The sequence below is a fragment of the Panulirus ornatus genome, chromosome 9 (assembly GCF_036320965.1).
Source record: "Panulirus ornatus isolate Po-2019 chromosome 9, ASM3632096v1, whole genome shotgun sequence".
Lineage (NCBI taxonomy): Eukaryota > Metazoa > Arthropoda > Malacostraca > Decapoda > Palinuridae > Panulirus > Panulirus ornatus.
The window spans coordinates 28746471-28769987 of record NC_092232.1 but is presented as its reverse complement, the minus strand read 5'-3'; the positions used below and the strand labels follow the sequence as shown (position 1 = coordinate 28769987).

Genomic DNA, 23517 nt, shown 5'->3' with positions numbered 1-23517 from the left:
TGCCAACATGCGTGTACATGATACCTAGAAATCCCTTTATATAATCATGCATCTTAGGTTATAAAGGTTTAAGGATTAAAGCATGATTATTGCATAAACATACACACATATTACAGCCTGTTCATACACATTTTAGTTAACTTGCACAGAGTCATTGGTTATGTGGTGCCAGTCTGGACATAAAACAGAACTACCCCTATTGGTTCATAAGGGTCTCAAGTAGTCATTTGTCTTAAAACTTTAGACAAATCATTTTTTTCTCTCTCTATTCTTTCCTCTGTCATAAATTGCATATAGTTCTCATATTCTAGCACAAATAAATCCATAGTGAGGATGATTTTAGTGAAGACGTAGCTCTAATCTTTTCATTTACCTTTTATCATGAGTCATAGTACAAGGAAAATATTCATTATAACCACAACCCCAGTCATAATTACCTTTAAAATGCCTAACAACTGTAGAATGTTGCTTACACAATGAAAAACAACTGTGGTACTCCTTTATGAAACAAAAGTAACAGTGATGAACCTACCTAGAAAATGGGTGCACATGAATTGTCCAACAAATAAGCATCCAGGGGATTTGAGAGAAAAAGTTTAAAGTCCACAAGTCTCGAAATGCTATGTTATGGTCCCAGTTTTCCAGGGTGTTGATGACTATACAAAGTTTTCCTCAAACTAAGTTTACAACAAGGTCAAGATGAGGTACATACGAGAATGAAGATAAAGGAATGAGCATCAACTTCCATCTCATCCTGGCAGCCACAACTACATGAATACCCAAATGAGCTACTGTGACTGACATTCCTACCAAAAAGTTAAAGGCATATCTTTTATTTTCTAATTACCTAAAGCTGATTATACACCAAATCTTTGTGCACCTGAGAATACATGGCAGACATTACATCACAAAACTCTGAAAACTTCCTAAAGCTTCTTAAGGAACATGTCACTGTCAACTAAATTATATGCAAATATGATACAACAACCATTAAATTGTGATATGCATTGCAAAGGAAGCTGCCATAGCAAAACAAAGCATATTTTCCTCATTGGTCTCTTAACTGTAACGTGTAACTAAGCAGCAGATATTATGAGCCTCCAACAAGAGAGATGGCATAAGGCCCAGAAGTAGCAAATTGCATCACCAACCACAAAGTGGAAATACAGATCAGGTAAGAGGCACTGGCTCAAAGTTCATGTGGTCCTTGACTCACTGATGCCTTCCTCAATTAATCTTTATAAATGACAAAATAGGAAAATTCAAAGAGGTAAATCAAAGTTCAGGTAAATTAATCTTTATGTGACATACTTATGGTTTCAAGAAATCCTTGTACAAAATATTAGAAGATTGCACTGGTGGGAATAAATGTTCATCCACTAAAGAAAACTCATTCCATATATAAGAGTGAATGTCCATATGGAATGGCCATTATTAATGATGGTTTACTAATGCAGATGTTTTCTCTATGTTCCTCTAAGTACATATATTGCAGATACTGAAGACTTGAAGAAAGAGAGTGGGCTTTAAGATAGTGGGCTTACCTTTGTGTAGATGGTAAAGAGTCCCTGTGAGCAATGAGCTGCCATGGTGTAAGCGCAGAAGGCATGGTGCTGCAGCAAGACACCATCAAAGGTACGGAGGTGTTGTCCCCACCACACACATCGCCGGCTCACTACCACAACAAAATTCAGAAATAGTAAAACCTTCTCGCTACTGTTTACAGATTATTTGACTTGTGTCTTGAGCTTTTTCAAAATCTAAGTCTGACATCATTTAGTAAAGTAATTTGTCAGAACAGCTTACATTCAACTGGTTTAAAATATAAATTCTCTTTATATTGATTATCAATAGAAATTCCCACTTCTAATAACCAATAATTATAAGGCACAAAAACAGGAAAAAGTCAAGACAATCAGAACCAAAACAAACCTGGTGCACACATTGGACAGCATCTGCCAGGAGGGTGCCTCACTTCCTGCCCCAAGGTGCATTTCAACTCTGGGCAAACCACATTCTCACAGTTCTCCAAGACATGGAGAGGCAGGCGCTCAGGGCAAAAGGTGGCAGAGCAGGAGGCCACGCCACTATGACACACACAGACTGAGCACGCATGGGCAGGGTCAGTCCAACTTTCCCCCTCACCATATTGACGCAGCTCCCACCCTACCTGAACCTCGCATGCTGACCAGACAAATAATGTTACATTTATATTATATTATATTATTTATTTATATATTCATATATTTATATATTTATATTATTGTTATATTGTTATATTTATATTATATCTTGTTTCCTCCACCTATGACACATATATCCTCTTTGTCAATCTTTCCTCACTCATTCTCTACATGTGACCAAACCACTTCAATACACTTCAGCTCTCTCAACCACACTCGTTTTATTACCACAAATCTCTCTTGTTTTTTTATTACTTACTCGATCAAACCACCTCACACCACATATTATCCTCAAACATCTCATTTCCAACACATCCACCCCCCCTCTGCATAACCCTATCTATAGCCCATGCCTCGCAACCATACAACGTTGTTGGAACCACTATTCCTTCAAACATGCCCATTTTTGCTCTCCGAGATAACGTTCTCACCTTTCACACATTCTTTAATGCTCCCAGAATGGAGAAAAACAGGAGGAAGTCAAGTGTTTTTGATAACTGGGAGTGGATTTAGCAGCGGATGGAACCATGTAAGCGGAAGTGAGTCACAGGGTGGGGGAAGGGGCGAAGGTTTTGGGAGCATTGAAGAATGTGTGGAAGGCAAGAACTTTATCTGAGAGAGCAAATAATATATATATATATATGTATTTTTCATTATTTTATTATACTTTGTTGCTGTCTCCCGCGTTTGCGAGGTAGCGCAAGGAAACAGACGAAAGAAATGGCCCAACCCACCCCCCATACACATGTATATACATACGTCCACACACGCAAATATACATACCTACACAGCTTTCCATGGTTTACCCCAGACGCTTCACATGCCTTGCTTCAATCCACTGACAGCACGTCAACCCCGGTATACCACATCGCTCCAATTCACTCTATTCCTTGCCCTCCTCTCACCCTCCTGCATGTTCAGGCCCCGATCACACAAAATCTTTTTCACTCCATCTTTCCACCTCCAATTTGGTCTCCCTCTTCTCCTTGTTCCCTCCACCTCCGACACATATATCCTCTTGGTCAATCTTTCCTCACTCATCCTCTCCATGTGCCCCAAACCACTTCAAAACACCCTCTTCTGCTCTCTCAACCACGCTCTTTTTATTTCCACACATCTCTCTTACCCTTACGTTACTCACTCGATCAAACCACCTCACACCACACATTGTCCTCAAACATCTCATTTCCAGCACATCCATCCTCCTGCGCACAACTCTATCCATAGCCCACGCCTCACAACCATACAACATTGTTGGAACCACTATTCCTTCAAACATACCCATTTTTGCTTTCCGAGATAATGTTCTCGACTTCCACACATTCTTCAAGGCCCCCAGGATTTTCGCCCCCTCCCCCACCCTATGATCCACTTCCGCTTCCATGGTTCCATCCGCTGCCAGATCCACTCCCAGATATCTAAAAACACTTCACTTCCTCCAGTTTTTCTCCATTCAAACTCACCTCCCAATTGACTTGACCCTCAACCCTACTGTACCTAATAACCTTGCTCTTATTCACATTTACTCTTAACTTTCTTCTTCCACACACTTTTCCAAACTCAGTCACCAGCTTCTGCAGTTTCTCACATGAATCAGCCACCAGCGCTGTATCATCAGCGAACAACAACTGACTCACTTCCCAAGCTCTCTCATCCCCAACAGACTTCATACTTGCCCCTCTTTCCAAAACTCTTGCATTTAGTTGTTGTTCGCTGATGATACAGCGCTGGTGGCTGATTCATGTGAGAAACTGCAGAAGCTGGTGACTGAGTTTGGTAAAGTGTGTGGAAGAAGAAAGTTAAGAGTAAATGTGAATAAGAGCAAGGTTATTAGGTACAGTAGGGTTGAGGGTCAAGTCAATTGGGAGGTGAGTTTGAATGGAGAAAAACTGGAGGAAGTGAAGTGTTTTAGATATCTGGGAGTGGATCTGGCAGCGGATGGAACCATGGAAGCGGAAGTGGATCATAGGGTGGGGGAGGGGGCGAAAATTCTGGGGGCCTTGAAGAATGTGTGGAAGTCAAGAACATTATCTCGGAAAGCAAAAATGGGTATGTTTGAAGGAATAGTGGTTCCAACAATGTTGTATGGTTGCGAGGCGTGGGCTATGGATAGAGTTGTGCGCAGGAGGATGGATGTACTGGAAATGAGATGTTTGAGGACAATGTGTGGTGTGAGGTGGTTTGATCGAGTGAGTAACGTACGGGTAAGAGAGATGTGTGGAAATAGAAAGAGCATGGTTGAGAGAGCAGAAGAGGGTGTTTTGAAGTGGTTTGGGCACATGGAGAGGATGAGTGAGGAAAGATTGACCAAGAGGATATATGTGTCGGAGGTGGAGGGAACAAGGAGAAGAGGGAGACCAAATTGGAGGTGGAAAGATGGAGTGAAAAAGATTTTGTGTGATCGGGGCCTGAACATGCAGGAGGGTGAAAGGAGGGCAAGGAATAGAGTGAATTGGAGCGATGTGGTATACCGGGGTTGACGTGCTGTCAGTGGATTGAAGCAAGGCATGTGAAGCGTCTGGGGTAAACCATGGAAAGCTGTGTAGGTATGTATATTTGCGTGTGTGGACGTATGTATATACATGTGTATGGGGGGGGGTTTGGCCATTTCTTTCGTCTGTTTCCTTGCGCTACCTCGCAAACGCGGGAGACAGCGACAAAGTATAATAAAAATAATAAAATGAATATATATATATATATATATATATATATATATATACCGGGGTCAACGTGCTGTCAATAGATTGAACTAGGGCATGTGAAGTGTCTAGGGTAAACCATGGAAAGTTTTGTGGGGCCTGGATGTGGAAAGGGAGCTGTGGTTTTGGTGCATTACACATGACAGCTAGAGACTCAGTGTGAATGAATGTGGCCTTTGTTGTCTTTTCCTAGCGCTACCTCGTGTGCATGCGCGGGGAGGGAGGGTGCCATTTCCGGTGTGACGGGGTGGCAGCAGGAATAAATGAAGGCAGCATTTATGAATATGTACATGTGTATATATATGTATATGTCTGTGTATGTATATGTATATATATGTTGAAATGTATAGGTATGTATATGTGCGTGTGTGGGTGTTTATGAATATACATGTGTACGTGGGTGGGTTGGGCCACTTTTCTATTTCCTTGCGCTACCTCGCTAACATGGGATACAGCGACAAAGTATAATAAATAAGTAAATATACACACACACACATCCTCCTCGAAGGCTCAGACTGGGGTGTCTAAATGTGTGTGGATGTAACCAAGATGTGAAAAAAGGAGAGATAGGTAGTATGTTTGAGGAAAGGAACCTGGATGTTTTGGCTCTGAGTGAAACGAAGCTCAAGGGTAAAGGGGAAGAGTGGTTTGGGAATGTCTTGGGAGTAAAGTCAGGGGTTAGTGAGAGGACAAGAGCAAGGGAAGGAGTAGCAGTACTCCTGAAACAGGAGTTATGGGAGTATGTGATAGAATGTAAGAAAGTAAATTCTCGATTAATATGGGTAAAACTGAAAGTTGATGGAGAGAGATGGGTGATTCTTGGTGCATATGCACCTGGGCATGAGAAGAAAGATCATGAGAGGCAAGTGTTTTGGGAGCAGCTGAATGAGTGTGTTAGTGGTTTTGATGCATGAGACCAGGTTATAGTGATGGGTGATTTGAATGCAAAGGTGAGTAATGTGGCAGTTGAGGGATTAATTGGTGTACATGGGATGTTCAGTGTTGTAAATGGAAATGGTGAAGAGCTTGTAGATTTATGTGCTGAAAAAGGACTGGTGATTGGGAATACCTGGTTTAAAAAGCGAGATATACATAAGTATACATATGTAAGTAGGAGAGATGGCCAGAGAGCGTTATTGGATTATGTGTTAATTGACAGGCGCGCGAAAGAGACTTTTGGATGTTAATGTGCTGAGAGGTGCAACTGGAGGGATGTCTGATCATTATCTTGTGGAGGCTAAGGTGAAGATTTGTATGAGTTTTCAGAAAAGAAGAGTGAATGTTGGGGTGAAGAGGGTGGTGAGAGTAAGTGAGCTTGGGAAGGAGACTTGTGTGAGGAAGTACCAGGAGAGACTGAGTACAGAATGGAAAAAGGTGAGAACAATGGAAGTAAGGGGAGTGGGGGAGGCATGGGATGTATTTAGGGAATCAGTGATGGATTGCGCAAAAGATGCTTGTGCCATGAGAAAGGGTAGTGAGTGGTGGGATGATGAAGTACGATTATTAGTAAAAGAGAAGAGAGAGGCATTTGGATGATTTTTGCAGGGAAAAAATGCAATTGAGTGGGAGATGTATAAAAGAAAGAGACAGGAGGTCAAGAGAAAGGTGCAAGAGGTGAAAAAGAGGGCAAATGAGAGTTGGGGTGAGAGAGTATCATTAAATTTTAGGGAGAATAAAAAGATGTTCTGGAAGGAGGTAAATAAAGTGCGTAAGACAAGGGAGCAAATGGGAACTTCAGTGAAGGGCGCAAATGGGGAGGTGATAACAAGAAGTGATGATGTGAGAAGGAGATGTAGTGAGTATTTTGAAGGTTTGTTGAATGTGTTTGATGACAGAGTGGCAGATATAGGGTGTTTTGGTCGAGGTGGTGTGCAAAGTGAGAGGGTTAGGGAAAATGATTTGGTAAACAGAAAAGAGGTAGCAAAAGCTTTGCGGAAGATGAAAGCCGGCAAGGCAGCAGGTTTGGATGGTATTGCAGTGGAATTTATTAAAAAAGGGGGTGACTGTATTATTGACTGGTTGGTAAGGTTATTTAATGTATGTATGACTCATGGTGAGGTGCCTGAGGATTGGTGGAATGCGTGCATAGTGCCACTGTACAAAGGCAAAGGGATAAGAGTGAGTGCTCAAATTTCAGAGGTATAAGTTTGTTGAGTATTCCTGGTAAATTATATGGGAGGGTATTGATTGAGAGAGTGAAGGCATGTACAGATCATCAGATTGGGGAAGAGCAGTGTGGTTTCAGAAGTGGTAGAGGATGTGTGGATCAGGTGTTTGCTTTGAAGAATGTATGTGAGAAATACTTAGAAAAGCAAATGGATTTGTATGTAGCATTTATGGATCTGGAGAAGGCATATGATAGAGTTGATAGAGATGCTATGTGGAAGGAATTAAGAAAATATGGTGTGGGAGGCAAGTTGTTAGAAGCAGTGAAAAGTTTTTATCAAGGATGTGAGGCATGTGTACGTGTAGGAAGAGAGGAAAGTGATTGGTTCTCAGTGAATGTAGGTTTGCGGCAGGGGTGTGTGATGTCTCCATGGTTGTATAGTTTGTTTATGGATGGGGTTGTTAGGGAGGTGAATGCAAGAGTTTTGGAAAGAGGGGCAAGTATGAAGTCTGTTGGGGATGAGAGAGCTTGGGAAGTGAGTCAGTTGTTGTTCGCTGATGATACAGCGCTGGTGGCTGATTCATGTGAGAAACTGTAGAAGCTGGTGACTGAGTTTGGTAAAGTGTGTGAAAGAAGAAAGTTAAGAGTAAATGTGAGTAAGAGCAAGGTTATTAGGTACAGTAGGGTTGAGGGTCAAGTCAATTGGGAGGTAAGTTTGAAGGGAGAAAAACTGGAGGAAGTAAAGTGTTTTAGATATCTGGGAGTGGATCTGGCAGCGGATAGAACCATGGAAGCAGAAGTGGATCATAGGGTGGGGGAGGGGGCGAAAATCCTGGGAGCCTTGAAGAATGTGTGGAAGTCGAGAACATTATCTCGGAAAGCAAAAATGGGTATGTTTGAAGGAATAGTGGTTCCAACAATGTTGTATGGTTGCGAGGCGTGGGCTATGGATAGAGTTGTGCGCAGGAGGATGGATGTGCTGGAAATGAGATGTTTGAGGACAATGTGTAGTGTGAGGTGGTTTGATCGAGTAAGTAACGTAAGGGTAAGAGAGATGTGTGGAAATAAAAAGAGCGTGGTTGAGAGAGCAGAAGAGGGTGTTTTGAAATGGTTTGGGCACATGGAGAAAATGAGTGAGGAAAGATTGACCAAGAGGATATATGTGTTGGAGGTGGAGGGAACGAGGAGAAGTGGGAGACCAAACTGGAGGTGGAAAGATGGAGTGAAAAAGATTTTGTGTGACTGGGGCCTGAACATGCAGGAGGGTGAAAGGAGGGCAAGGAATAGAGTGAATTGGATCGATGTGGTATACCGGGGTTGACGTGCTGTCAGTGGATTGAATCAGGGCATGTGAAGCGTCTGCGGTAAACCATGGATAGCTGTGTAGGTATGTATATTTGCGTGTGTGGACGTGTATGTATATACATGTGTATGGGGGTGGGTTGGGCCATTTCTTTCGTCTGTTTCCTTGCGCTACCTCGCAAACGCGGGAGACAGCGACAAAGCAAAAAAAAAGAAAAAAAAAAAATATATATATATATATATATATATATATATATATATATATATATATATATATATATATATATATATATGGATCTGGCAGCGGATGGAACCATGGAAGTGGAAGTGAATCATAGGGAGGGGGACGGGGCAAAAATCCTGGGAGCCTTGAAGAATGTGTGGAAGTCGAGAACATTATCTCGGAAAGCAAGAATGGGTATGTTTGAAGGAATAGTGGTTCCAACAATGTTGTATGGTTGCGAGGCGTGGGCGAGTTGTGCGCAGGAGGGTGGATGTGCTAAAAATGAGATGTCTGAGGACAACGTGTGGTGTGAGGTGGTATGATCGAGTATATATATATATATATATATATATATATATATATATATATATATATATATATATATATATAATATATATATATATATATGTGTGTGTGTGATGTCTCCATGGTTGTTTGTTTATGGATGGGGTTGTTAGGGAGGTGAATGCAAGAGTTTTGGAAAGAGGGGCAAGTATGAAGTCTGTTGGGGATGAGAGAGCTTGGGAAGTGAGTCAGTTGCTGTTTGCTGATGATACAGCGCTGGTGGCTGATTCATGTGAGAAACTGCAGAAGCTGGTGACTGAGTTTGGTAAAGTGTGTGAAAGAAGAAAGAGTAAATGTGAATAAGAGCAAGGTAATTAGGTACAATAGGGTTGAGGGTCAAGTCAATTGGGAGGTAAGTTTGAATGGAGAAAAACTGGAGAAGTAAAGTGTTTTAGATATCTGGGAGTGGATCTGGCAGCGGATGGAACCATGGAAGCGGAAGTGGATCATAGGGTGGGGGAGGGGGCGAAAATCCTGGGAGCCTTGAAGAATGTGTGGAAGTCGAGAACATTATCTCGGAAAGCAAAAATGGGTATGTTTGAAGGAATAGTGGTTCCAACAATGTTGTATGGTTGTGAGGCGTGGGCTATGGATAGAGTTGTGCGCAGGAGGATGGATGTGCTGGAAATGAGATGTCTGAGGACAATGTGTGGTGTGAGGTGGTTTGATCGAGTAAGTAACGTACGGGTAAGAGAGATGTGTGGTTGAGAGAGCAGAAGAGGGTGTTTTGAAATGGTTTGGGCACATGGAGAGAATGAGTGAGGAAAGATTGACCAAGAGGATATATGTGTCGGAGGTGGAGGGAACAAGGAGAAGTGGGAGACCAAATTGGAGGTGGAAAGATGGAGTGAAAAAGATTTTGTGTGATCGGGGCCTGAACATGCAGGAGGGTGAAAGGAGGGCAAGGAATAGAGTGAATTGGATCGATGTGGTATACCGGGGTTGACGTGCTGTCAGTGGATTGAATCAGGGCATGTCAAGCGTCTAGGGTAAACCATGGAAAGCTGTGTAGGTGTGTATATTTGCGTGTGTGGGCGTGTGTATATGCATGTGTATGGGGGTGGGTTGGGCCATTTCTTTCGTCTGTTTCCTTGCGCTACCTCGCAAACGCGGGAGACAGCAACAAAGCAGAAAAAAAAAAAATATATATATATATATATATATATATATATATATATATATATATATATATATATATGATTGATAAGTTATGCATAAAGATATCCCCCAGTGAAAGATCACTTTTTTTTTAGTAATTGTTGGAAATCATTTTTTTTTTTTTTTTTTATACTTTGTCGCTGTCTCCCGCGTTTGCGAGGTAGCGCAAGGAAACAGACGAAAGAAATGGCCAAACCCCCCCCCATACACATGTACATACACACGTCCACACACGCAAATATACATACCTACACAGCTTTCCATGGTTTACCCCAGACGCTTCACATGCCTTGATTCAATCCACTGACAGCACGTCAACCCCTGTATACCACATCGCTCCAATTCACTCTATTCCTTGCCCTCCTTTCACCCTCCTGCATGTTCAGGCCCCGATCACACAAAATCTTTTTCACTCCATCTTTCCACCTCCAATTTGGTCTCCCTCTTCTCCTCGTTCCCTCCACCTCCGACACATATATCCTCTTGGTCAATCTTTCCTCACTCATTCTCTCCATGTGCCCAAACCATTTCAAAACACCCTCTTCTGCTCTCTCAACCACGCTCTTTTTATTTCCACACATCTCTCTTACCCTTACGTTACTTACTCGATCAAACCACCTCACACCACACATTGTCCTCAAACATCTCATTTCCAGCACATCCATCCTCCTGCGCACAACTCTATCCATAGCCCACGCCTCGCAACCATACAACATTGTTGGAACCACTATTCCTTCAAACATACCCATTTTTGCTTTCCGAGATAATGTTCTCGACTTCCACACATTTTTCAAGGCTCCCAAAATTTTCGCCCCCTCCCCCACCCTATGATCCACCCTATGATCATATATTCAGTTAAAGAAAAAACTTTAATGCAGTACAAAGTGTGAAAATAAGGATCTTTAAGGCTAATTTCTGATTGTTATTCTTACTGCTTAAGTGTTCTACTGTGAAAGCACTGCTGTAAATAGGATCTACAGCACCACATATGTTAATCCAGTAATGTAGGACAACTTAGAATCATCTCTCTTAGGCAGAAGCCATATTGTTTTCACGTTGGAAAAACAACAGGAGATGGCCTTAGGTATAACAAACTCCAGAAAAAATAATGTATGATCTTCAGTAGACATAGATATCAGTCTTTTGTGACTGAGAGGAATAATATACATGATATCTAGTACAAACTTCAAGGTTCACTCCAGTTTTTCACCTATACATTCACTGAAATACACAATTGATGCAAACCTTTACATCTAGGGCAGCATTCTCCCTCAGGGAGTTGCAGCTCCTCCCGAGGACAGTCCAGAGGTGGGCACTGCACCTGACCACATTCCCAGTCCAGGTCACTCTGCAGGAGAGATGTAGCCTCCTCAATACACACACACACTTAACACAAGGGTATAATCATCACACATTATGGTTAATACATCATGAACAGAAAAAATTAAAAGGATATCCCAAAGAAATATTTTCACTACATGTAAGAAGACTATACTGATCACTTTTAGTGATGATACCATAGTAATGATTGTATGCAGTTGTACTTGTTGGAGCCTTTTAAAATGGTAATAGTTGCAGCTGTTGCTGTAGCAACAGTGATTATTGTATCAGCAAGAACAAGTGCTGAAATTTCTGTTGCTGTAGCAACAGTGATTATTGTATCAGCAAGAACAGGAGTTGAAATTTCTATCATGTTATCTATTTCCACAATCATGTATGGCAAAACACAAGAACATCAACATAACTAAATATAACTTAACAATAGTGCTCACCCTGGCCAACCTTATCCTATGTCTTTTAAGACCACAGGTATTCTAGAGTTGAGAAATAATTTTGCACAATGGCAGTATCATAACCAATGAGGTAAGAAGTACTGCTATTGTGGAAAGTAAAGTAACAAGAAAAAAAAACTAAAATTGGTGAAAGTTGTCAAGTTTCAGTACCTCAAGGGGATACTCTAGTTTTACTCGAGCCAAGTCTCACCCTGCCCTCTCATGGTGACCTCATTAATACATCCCTTAGGGGGGGAACTAAAGGGGAAGGCATTACCCAACTCCATCAGGGAAATCTTTTAAAATTCAGACAAGAAATCCTTTAAAATTCAGACAGACATGAGAGATGTGCTGCGACTTTTTAGTTTTTGGACAATTTTGAAGCCTCGCTGCATCTGGAATTACTGAGGTGGAGTTGTCCCCTGTCAGTGAACTGTCAAAGGTGAGGCAAAAAAAAAGCTATGAAGTGGCACCTGAGTCTACCAGTTATGCTGAGGATAAAAAAAAAACAAGCAACTGAGGGTGATGGTGCTGAATGAGAATGGCATGACTGATGAGTACAAAAGGAAGAAGCTCGTGGAGAGGTTTAAAAGTTGTAGCGTGGATGTGCTAGGGATTGGGAAAATCCATATGCTTGGGCATGGTGTCACAGTAAGAATGGAAATGATGAAAGCAAGTTATGGGAAGGAATGGAAGGAAGCACAGTATGGATGGGAATACGTGAGAATTATCAGGGAAGAGGGAAAGAAGGATGTGCAATTCTGCTGTCACCAAGAGTGTGGGAGTGTGTTACAGAGCATGGATAGAATGGATCAAAAACAGTGTGGGTGAAAGGAAAGATTGGCAACGTGAAGTATCCATGATTATGTGTATGCACCTGTTAATATGAAGACAGTACAAGGTAAGGATGAAATGAAGCTTTGCAGGAAAAATTTGAATGACTGTATAAATGGTTCTGAAAATGAGAGAAACATGGTTGTACTGGGTGATATGAATGTGAAAATGGGATGTGATGAAACTGTTGAGATAGTTGGTAAATGTGGAGTGCCTGGAGTATATGAGAATGGAACTTGTGGATATTTGTGCTGAGAGGGGTTTATTCCTTGCAAACACCTTTTTACAGAACAAGATATACATGGATGAGGAATGATGGAAGAGAAAAGCAAAAGGCTTTGACTGACTATGTGGCAATGGATAAAAGATTGCAAAAATCTATACTAGATGCTAGAGTTAAGAGAGGATTCTTTGGAGACACTAACCAGGCTGCAGTTCTTGTGGGGATGAGAATTAGGGAGAAGTGGAGGTATGGTGTAAGGAAGAATGGAGAGGTAAAAGTGTTGGGAAGCAAGAAGATGAATTAGAAAAAATGCAGGGAGAAGTATGAGAGGGTGGTAACTGAAGCTTAGATGGAAGTGAAGTGAATGTAAGGATGCAAACATGTATGAATGAGGTGTTTAAAATGTTTAGAGAAATACTATCAAAGGTGGTAGAATCAGTAGTTGGATACAAGGTTGTGAGATATACGAATAAAAATGACAATGCAAGGTGTACAGAAGAGATTAGAAATGCTTTGGAAAAGAAGAAAAAGGCACATGGTAGATTGTTTGACTTGAATGTACCATTGGAAGTTCAGCAAAGGAGGAAGGAAGAATATGAAATATGTAAGCAGAATATTAAGAAGCTGATAGAGGAAAGCAAAGAAAAACAAGGATTTTGGAAGAAAATTAAGTGAAAAGTTTCAGAATAAAAAAGAATTTGAATAAAGAAAGAGGTGGATGTAAGAGTGGAAAAGTTAATGTGAGAAGTAAGGAAGGGGAGTTGCTGAATCAAAAGGAGGAAGTGAAAGAAAGATGGAAAGAGTACACTGAGGAACTAATGGATGTGGGAGAAGGGAAAGGCAACAGTTCTTAGATGAATGGATATGGAGGATATTACTGCAAGGGCTTATAGCAAAGAGGGATAAGGAGGGCAATAATGAGACTGAAGGTAGGAAAGGCACCTGGAGTGGATGGGATTATGGCTGAAATGCTGAAGCATGGAGGAGAAAGTATGATAGAGTGGATGCATCTGATATGTAATTTATCATGGAAACAGAAAGTTATGCCTGAGGATTAGGTGAAAGCTATCATTGTTCCTCTATTTATAGGAAAGATGCTAAAGATTTTTTCTAATACATGATCACCCTTTTCCACACCAGCAAGGAAGCATCAGGAAACAAACAAAGAATGGCCCATCCACTCATATACACATATACATACTTAAACATGCATACACACACATACATATACATATCAAAATATACACATATACATACACATACACAGACATATACGTATGTACACATGTATATGTTCATACATCCTTGCCTTCATCCATTCCCAGTGCTATCTTGTCCCACAGGAAACTGCATCGCTACCCCATGCTTCAGAGAGGTAGTGCCAGGAAAACATACAAAAAAAGGCAACATTCGTTCAAGCTCAGTCTCTAGATGTCATGTGTCATGCACCGAAACCACAGCTCCCTATCCACATCCAGACCCCACAGTCCTTTCCATGGTTTACCTCAGACGTTTCACATGCCCTAGTTCAGTCTAATGATAGCATATCAACCAAGGGACATTATCTCATTCCAATTCACTCTATTCCTTGCACGCCTCTCACCCTCCTGTATGTTCACGCCCCGATCACTTAAAATCTTTTTCACTCAATCCTTCCACCTTCAGTTTGATCTTCCGCTTCTTGTTCCCTCCACTTCTGACACATATATCCTCTTTGTCAATCTATCTTCACTCATTCTCTCCATTTATCCAAACCATTTCAATACACCCTCTTCTGCTCTCTCAACCACACTCTTTCAACTTCCATGCATCTCTTTTACACTTTCATTAATTACTCAATCAAACCACCTCACACCACATATTGTCCTCAAACATTTCATTTCCAACACATCCACCCTATCTATAGCCCATGCCTTGCAACCATATAATATTGTTGGAAATACTATTCCTTCAAACATACCCATTTTTGCTCTCCGAGATAACGATCTCTCTTTCCACACATTCTTCATCGCTCCCAAGACCTTCGCCCCTTCCCCCATCACGTGACTCACTTTCGCTTCATGGCTTCCATTCATTGCTAAGTCCACTCCCAGATATTCAAATCACTTCACTTCCTCCAGTTTTTCTCCATTCAACCTTACATCCCAATTAACTTGTCCTTCAGCCCTGATGAACCTAATAACCTTGCTCTTATTCACCTTTACGCTCAACTTTCTCATTTCACACATTTTTCCAAACTCAGTCATCAACTTCTGCAGTTTTTCACTCGAATCTGCCACCAGTGCTGTATCATCGGTGAACAACAACTGACTCACTTCCCAAACCCTCACATCCCAACAGACTGGATAATAACCCCTCTCTCCAAAACTTTTGCATTTACCTCCCTAACCACCCTATACATAAACAAATTAAACAACCATGGGAACATCACACCCCTGCTGCAGACTGACCTTCAATGGGAACCTAGTCACTCTCCTATACCAAGAAAAGTGCATGCAAGAATGTTAATTGACAGAGTGATCGAACTGACTGAATGCAGAATAAGTGAAGAGCAACGAGGTTTTAGGAAAGTCAGGGGATGTGTGGATCAGATTTTTTTGGGTAAAGATGACTATGGAAAAGTATTTAGTATAAGGCAAGGAGTGGTATGCAACTTTTATTGATCTGGAGAAAGCTCATGAAAGAGTTGAGTGGAATGCTTTATGGGATGTATTAAGGATGTATCGGGTAGAGGGACAACTGTTGGGGAAGAGCAGTGTGGCTTCAGAAGTGGTAAAGGATGTGTGGATCACGTGCTTGCTTTGAAGAATGTATGTATGTGAGAAATACTTAGGAAAACAAGTGGATTTGTATGTAGCATTTATGGATCTGGAGAAGGAATATGATAGAGTTGATAAAGATGCTCTGTGGAAGGTATTAAGAGTATATCATGAGGGAGGTAAGTTGCTACAAGCAGCAAAAAGTTTTTATCGAGGATGCAAGATATGTGTACAAGTAGGAAGAGAGGAAAGTGATTGGTTCTCAGCAAGTCGGTTTGCAGCAAGGATGCATGACGTCTCCATGGTTGTTTAATTTGTTTATGGATGGGGTTGTTAGGAAGGTGAATGCAAGAGTTTTGGAGAGAAGGGCAAGTATACAGTCTGTTGTAGATGAGAGGGCCTGGGAAGTGAGTCAGTTATTGTTCACTGATAATACAGAACTGGTGGATGATTCTGGTGAGAAACTGCAGAAGCTAGTGACTGAGTTTGGTAAAGTGTGTGAAAGAAGAAAGCTGAAAGTAAATGTGAATAAGAACAAGGTTATTAGGTACAGCAGGGTTGAGGGACAAGTACATTGGGAGGTGAGTTTAAATGGAGAAAATCTGGAGGAAGTGAAGTGTTTTAGATATCTGGGAGTGGATTTGGCAGTGGATGGAACCATGGAAGTGGAAGTGAGTCACAGGGTGGGGGAGGAGGCAAAAGTTCTCGGAGCGTTGAAGAATGTGTGGAAGGTGAGAACGTTATCTCGGAGAGCAAAAATGGGTATGTTTGAAGGAATAGTGATTCCAACAATGTTATACAGTTGTGAGGTATGGGCTATAGATACAGTTGTGTGGGGGAAATGAGATGTTTGAGGACAGTATGTGGTGTGAGATGGTTTGATCGAGTGAGTAATGAAAGGGTGAGAGAGATGTGTGGTAATAAAAAGAGTGGTTGAGAGAGCAGAAGAGGGAGTTTTGAAATGGTTTGGTCACATGGAGAGAATGAGTGATGAAAGATTGACAAAGAGGATATATGTGTCAGAGGTGGAGGGAATATGGAGAAGTGGGAGACCAAGGTGGAGGTGGAAAGATCGAGTGAAAAAGATTTTGAGTGATCAGGGCCTGAACATGCAGGAGGGTGAAAGGAGTGCAAGGAATAAAGTGAATTGGAATGATGTGGTATACCGGGGTCGACGTGCTGTCAATGGATTGAACCAGGGCATGTGAAGCGTCTGGGGTAAACCATGGAAAGTTGTGTGGGGCCTGGATGTGGAAAGGGAGCTGTGGTTTTGGTGCATTATACAGGACAGCTAGAGAATGAGTGTGAACGAATGTGGTCTTTGTTGTCTTTTGCTAGCACTACCTCGCGCACATGCTGGGGGAGGGGATTTTCATTTCATGAGTGGCGTGGTGGCGATGGGAATGAATAAGAGCAGACAGAGTGAATTATGTACATGTGTATATATGTATATGTCTGTGTGTGTGTATACATATGTATACGTTGCGATGTATAGGTATGTATATGTGCGTGTGTGGACGTGTATGTATATACATGTGTATGTTGGTGGGTTGGGCCATTCTTTCGTCTGTTTCCTTGTGCTAACTCGCTAATGTGAAAGACAGCGACAAAGTATGATAAAAATATAAATAATGGATGATGGATGGGGTGATAAAAGAGAGATAAAAGCAAAACTTGGGAAAAGGGGTGCAGAGATGGAGTGTGGTAGTGAGATATGGTGGATAGTGGCAAGCCTGTTTGGGAATGATACCATGTTGTTAACAATGAGTGAAGAGAAGTTGCAGATAGTTGTAAGTGTATTTTATGATGTGTGTATGCATATGTGATTGCAGGAAAATGCAAGTGAAAGTAAAGTAATGGTGTCTGAAGGGAAAAAGAGAAAGCATAGATTTTGTAAAACCTTATAGAGTGAAAGAAGAAAGTGTACTAAATTATGCTTTAGATATGGGGAGGAGAAATACTGGAAGAGGTGAGAGAATTCTGAGTATTCAGGAGTTTCCTTGAGTAAGACTGGTGATATGGAAAGAGAGATAAGGGAGAGAACAGTACAGGGTAGAAGAGTCATTAGTTTCCTTAATAGAATAATGAAGGGTAGAGTGTCAAGTATGGAAGTGAAGAGGGGATTAAGGGACAGCACATGGACATGGAATGAGTCACAGAGGTCAAGAATCCAGGTTGTGGAAATGAGCTATTTGAGAAGAGCATGTGGTGTGACTAGATGGAATGAAGAAAGGCATGAAGGGTGTGTATGAAAGATGTGGTATGACAGGAATGCAAAAGGAATGAATTGTGGAGTGGCAGAAGGGTGAAACATATACTTAAAGGTGGTTTGGGCATGTGGAAAGAATGCAATACTGGGAGCTTACAAAGAGAGTGTATGATAGTTCATTTAAAGGGGTTGGTGTTAGAGGATGACCATCTATGACAAGGGCAAACAGGGTGGAGGAATACTGGAGGGAGAGAAATAATGGAAGAATGCATGGAATGGTGTATGCAAGGGAGGCATTTAAGGTCAGGGATAAGTGGAGATTCTTTTGCCATGACTAACCCTTGATGGGGGTTCCCAGACGGAACGGGCATCAGAGATAGAGATAGATAGATAGATAGATAGACAGACATAACTAACATAGCTGTCCATTAAGTGATGTATTAAGACTCCATACTTCATACTAAATGAAGAAAAAAGGGCATGTTGAATTAAAATAACCCGTATTGGTGTTAAGTGTGTACTTGCCAAAACAGTAATGGAGCAGATTTACAAGAAAGATGTTTTGTATGCTTTCAGTGCAGCATGAACAGGGCATGTTTATGATAAACTTATATAACAAGTCAGGTGTCCTGAGGTTTATTCAATCCACCACTTCTGTCCATATAAACATAGAAAATGACAGAAAAAAGGGGCAAAACTAACTGACCATCAGTCTATACAGGACAGTGAAGGGAGTATTTCTCAAAGTGCAGTGCAACTGTGGGTGAAGGAAGACAAGTGGTCCACAACATATTAGTCCCATTAATGATGATTATATACAAACAAATATAACTAAAATAATGATAACATAAATGATTACTGTAGGGGGTACTTACTGTACAGATACAGGTAACACAAGGGTTTCCAGGCTGGTTAAATGTTTTGCCAACTTCCTCCAATTCACAGGAACCATGCAGGGAACCAGGGATAACTGTTGGAGTGGTTGAAGGAGATTGTGTTGAAAGACTTGTCAAAGGTGTAGTCCCTGTAGGAAATGAGGCCTGCGGTACAAGTTTTGTCATTGTAGAAGGTGTCGACAATACATGTGGAACTGCCATAGCAGGATGAACTCCTGTTGTATTTGGCACTACTGATGACTGTGCTATTGTTGTTAGAGACACCATTGATGTGTGAGGCTCTGGCACAGTTGTCACATCATGATGGACTGTCACTGGTGAAACAGTTGAAGTAGAAGGTGTCAACATAATAGGAGCAGTTGTTGTATGCTCATTCACAGTCTCTTTTGATTTCGACTTAATTTTACTGAAAGTATGAGAGCTACGAGGAGGCTCCAGTAAGTTAGAAATTGGCAGATCTTTTATGTCACCTTCAGCTGGGACTTTATGAAGCTCAGGAATGAATTCTGATATAGGTATGGTAGTTGTTGCTTCATCTGTGGTAGCAAAATCTGATATTCCATTTTCTTCGGTGACATATTTGATATCAGATGTCCACAGCTGTGAGTCAGATTCTTCAGCAAGAAATGGACTGTAAGTAGTCTTTAAGAGAATGGTTGAAAACTGAACGGGAAGAGGTGATTTTGCCTCAAATGAATTTCCATATGATTCAGTGGCATCATTCTCCTTGTTCAACAGTGTTCTTGCTTCTTGACTAGATGATTGAGTAGTATCACCCTTGTTCAATACAGTGTTCACCTCTAGACCATACACTTCTGTAGTATTACCCTCATCTAATAATGCTATTTTCTCTGGATCAAATGATTCTGTAGTATCATCTGTGTTTAATACTGTTATTACCTCTGGACTAGATGATTCTGTGCTAATATTCATGTTTAATATTGTTATTACCTCTGAACCAGATGAGTCTGTGGTATCATCCATGTTTAATACTGTTATCATTTCTGGACCAGATGATTCTGTTGTATCATCCACATTCACTACTGATGTTACTTTTGAACCAGTCGATTCTGTAATATCATCCACATTTGATATCTTTACTACCTCTGGACCAGATGATTCTGTGTTATTCTCTATGTTTGTCTCTGATACTACCTCTGAGTCATAAGACTCCATAGTATCATTCATATTCAATACTTTTCTTATTTCTGAATTAGATGAATTTATGGTATCATCCTTGTTTAATATCATTTTTACCTCTGGACCGGATGATCCTGTATCATCATCACCCTCATTTAATATCATTTTCACTTCTGAGCTAGATGATTCTGTAGTATCATTCTCGTTTACTGCCATCTTCACCTCTAGACCTGATGATTCAGAAATGTCATCCTTTTTTAACACAATCATAGCATCTGGACTAGCCAGTTCTGTTGTAATATTCGTGTCTAACACTGTTATCAGCACTGGACCAGAGCTGAAAGTTGTCTTGGTATCTCTGGTGGTTTCTGGAGTTGGTCTAATGTTAACAGAAGAGACAGGTGAGTCTAGAACTGACACATGAACTGTAGCAATGTCAGGATTCCTAAAGGAAGCAGATGAAGAAGCCTCTATTGCAGAGTGTCCCATCTCAGCTAAGTCACCAGATGATGATGGTTGTGAAAAGTTAGGGTTTGATGCAAAATGATAAGTGGGGCCAGGCACAGTTGTTGTCTTTCCTGCAGTTTTGAAATACCTATACAAATCAGACATGTAAGAAGGGGTCACATCAGAATTTCTTGAGGGAATAGTTGGGACTGTGACCTTTTGTAGAGCAGGATTTTCAGTGTCCTTTATGACTACCTCTTTGCTTTTGCTTGACTTTTGCATGACCATCATTGAAGGTGGCTTTTCCACAGATATGAAGGACGGCAGACTAGAAGCATCTAGATACAGATCATCACCATAAAGAGAAGAGGAAATAGTTGATGTTGGATGGTCTCTAGCCAACGAGGATGGCCCTTTAGTAAGGCTTTCTGTCTCTCTAAGTATTTCCATGATATGTTCTGATACCATGGCAGATTCTGAAGTTGATAGTATACGTTTATCTTTGTCATGATCACCAAGGTATTTATGCACTTGAAACGGCCTTGCATTTCTGTCCTGTGGGACATCATTGTATGAAATTTGTGGGCTGCTTGTTGATGAATGGAATGATGGTTGAGCTGAACCAAGTCTTCGGCCATCATTCGCATTTTCCGTTTTGCCATCATTTTGTGATTCCCTGCTGGCTGAAGATATAGACTGTATTGATACATTAACCTTTACATTGAACTTACTTTTACTTTCTGATAACCCCAATTTCTTTATTTCATTATGAAAACTATTGTTCTTAGATATGCCCTGTAAATCATATGACTTAGGATTATCTAACTTCTCATCTGCAGGAATGCTTGGGATCACACGAGCATCAGGTCTATCAGAGTCTGAGGTAACAGAACTGGAAGTTGAAAGGTGTGGATTCACAAACTGTGGGAGTGACTCTGATATTTCAGTCGAGGTTTTGAATATTGTTTCATTTATTTCAGTAGCTGTTTCTAGTGACATTTCATTCATAGGATGTACAGTTAATGGCCCTCTAAGTGTCTCGTTTCTGAAAACAATCAATGGTTGCTCAGCTGTAAATTCAGCTATGTTGCTTTTCTCTGATATCTGAAGATTCTCCTCAATCTCAGGCTCACTGTCAGCAAACGTAATATTACCCTGCAATATTTCTGAATATGATGATTCTGTAGTTAAACTGGCTGTAATTGTATTTTCTGGAATAACATGCTTTTCTTCTTGTTTCCCTTCTGCTTCAACACTTAATACCATACTATCATGGGAAAGCTCCGAATCATCCACATGCCGCACTGACAGAGAGGACTGATCTCTTCCCTCATCAGTATGCAGAAATTCCTGGGCTACCTCTTGAAGGTCATCATCCCATATCAGGGACCCAGCTGTAGTGGATTGGACAGCAGAATAAGGCAACATGTTCCCCTGAGTGTAAGGTCGACTTGGTCTCTCAATCTGAGACCTTGGGTTAGGATGGGTGTCTTCGTGAGTGTAAATGCTTGATGGAGAGGCCTCCTGAGAGCCATGGTGAGGAGTGGTGGTCTGCTGAATGATAGAGTTCTTTGGCTTACAGATTGGGCAACAAGACCCCTCTTCAGGCATCAGAAGGTCTTCCCCTGGGGCACATTCTTGTGTTGGACAAGACTCTGAGAAACATGAAACCTCTCCATCCTGGAAAAAAAGACATCAGCAAACTAATGTAGTTAAAGTGATGTTACAAGAACTTACTACATCTTCACACACAAAAAAGTTCAGAAGATTAAAAGCAATTATTCACAGGGATATATATTCATATGGGATGTATTTAGGGAAGCAAAAATGGCTTGCGCAAAAGATGCTTGTGGCATGAGAAGCATGGGAGGTGGGCAGATTAGAAAGGGTAGTGAGTGGTGCGATGAAGAAGTAAGATTATTAGTAAGAGAAGAAAGAGGCATTTGGACAATTTTTGCAGGGAAATAATGCAAATGACTGGGAGATGTATAAAAGAAAGAGGCAGGAGGTCAAGAGAAAGGTGCAAGAGGTGAAAAAGAGGGCAAATGAGATTTGGGGGGAGAAAGCATCATTAATTTTTAGGGAGAATAAAAAGATGTTCTGGAAGGAGGTAAATAAAGTACGTAAGACAAGAGAACAAATGGGAACATCGGTGAAGGGGGCTAATGAGGAGGTAATAAGAAGCAGTGGTGATGTGAGAAGGAGATGGAGTGAGTATTTTGAAGGTTTGTTGAATGTGTTAGATGATAGAGTGGCAGATATAGGGTGTTTTGGTCGAGGTGGTGTGTGAAGTGACACGGTCAGGGAGCATGATTTGGTAAACAAAGAAGAGGTAGTCAAAACTTTGCGGAAGATGAAAGCCGGCAAAGCGTCAGGTTTGAATGGTATTGCAATGGAATTCATTAAAAAAGGGGGTGACTGTGTTGTTGACTGGTTGGTGAGGATATTCAATGTATGTACGGCTCATGGTGAAGTGCCTGAGAACAGACAGAATGCATGCATAGTGCCATTGTACAAAGGCAAAGGGGATAAAGGTGAGTGCTCAAATTACAGAGGTATAAGTTTGTTTGGTATTCCTGAGGTATTGATTGAGAGGGTGAAGGCGTGTACAGAGCATCAGACTGGGGACGAGCAGTGTGGTTTCAGAAGTGGTAGAGGAAGTGTGGATCTGGTGTTTGCTTTAAAGAATGTACGTGAGAAATACTTAGAAAAACAAATGTATTTGGATCTGGATGAGGCATATGATAGAGTTGATAAGAGATGCTCTGTGGAAGGTATTAAGAGTATATGGTGTGGGAGGCAAGTTGCTGCTAAAAGCAGTGAAAAGTTTTTACTGAGGATGTAAGGCATGTGTAGAAGAAGGAAGAGAGGAAAGTGATTTGTTCTCAGTGAATGTTGGTTTGCAGCAGAGGTGCGTGGTTTCCATGGTGGTTTAATTTGTTTATGGATGGGGTTGTTAGGGAGGTGAATGCAAGAATTTAATTTTGCAGAGAGGGGCATATATGCAGTCTGTTGTAGATGAGAGGGGAAGTGAGTCAGTTGTTGTTCGCTGATGATACAGCACTGGTGGCTGATTCGGGTGAGACACTGCAGAAGCTGGATACTGAGGGTTGAGGGACAAGTAGAAAAACTGGAGGAAGTGAAGTTTTAGATATCTGGGAGTGGATTTGGCAGCGGATGGAACCATGGAAGCGGAAGTGAGTCACAAGGTGGGGGAGGG

General features: G+C 41.2%; 1 protein-coding gene across 1 annotated transcript in view; it reads right to left on the bottom strand.

The window, feature by feature from the left end:
- The window catches only part of LOC139750303 (uncharacterized), a 189323-nt gene that overhangs the window by 16072 nt on the left and 149734 nt on the right, over positions 1-23517 (bottom strand). The window contains exons 30-33 of the mRNA XM_071664927.1: positions 18690-21977; positions 11263-11365; positions 1933-2184; positions 1545-1675 (exon numbers count right to left, since the gene is read on the bottom strand). Of these exons, the coding sequence (XP_071521028.1) occupies positions 1545-1675; positions 1933-2184; positions 11263-11365; positions 18690-21977 (3774 nt within the window). The remainder of the gene's footprint in view (positions 1-1544; positions 1676-1932; positions 2185-11262; positions 11366-18689; positions 21978-23517) is intronic.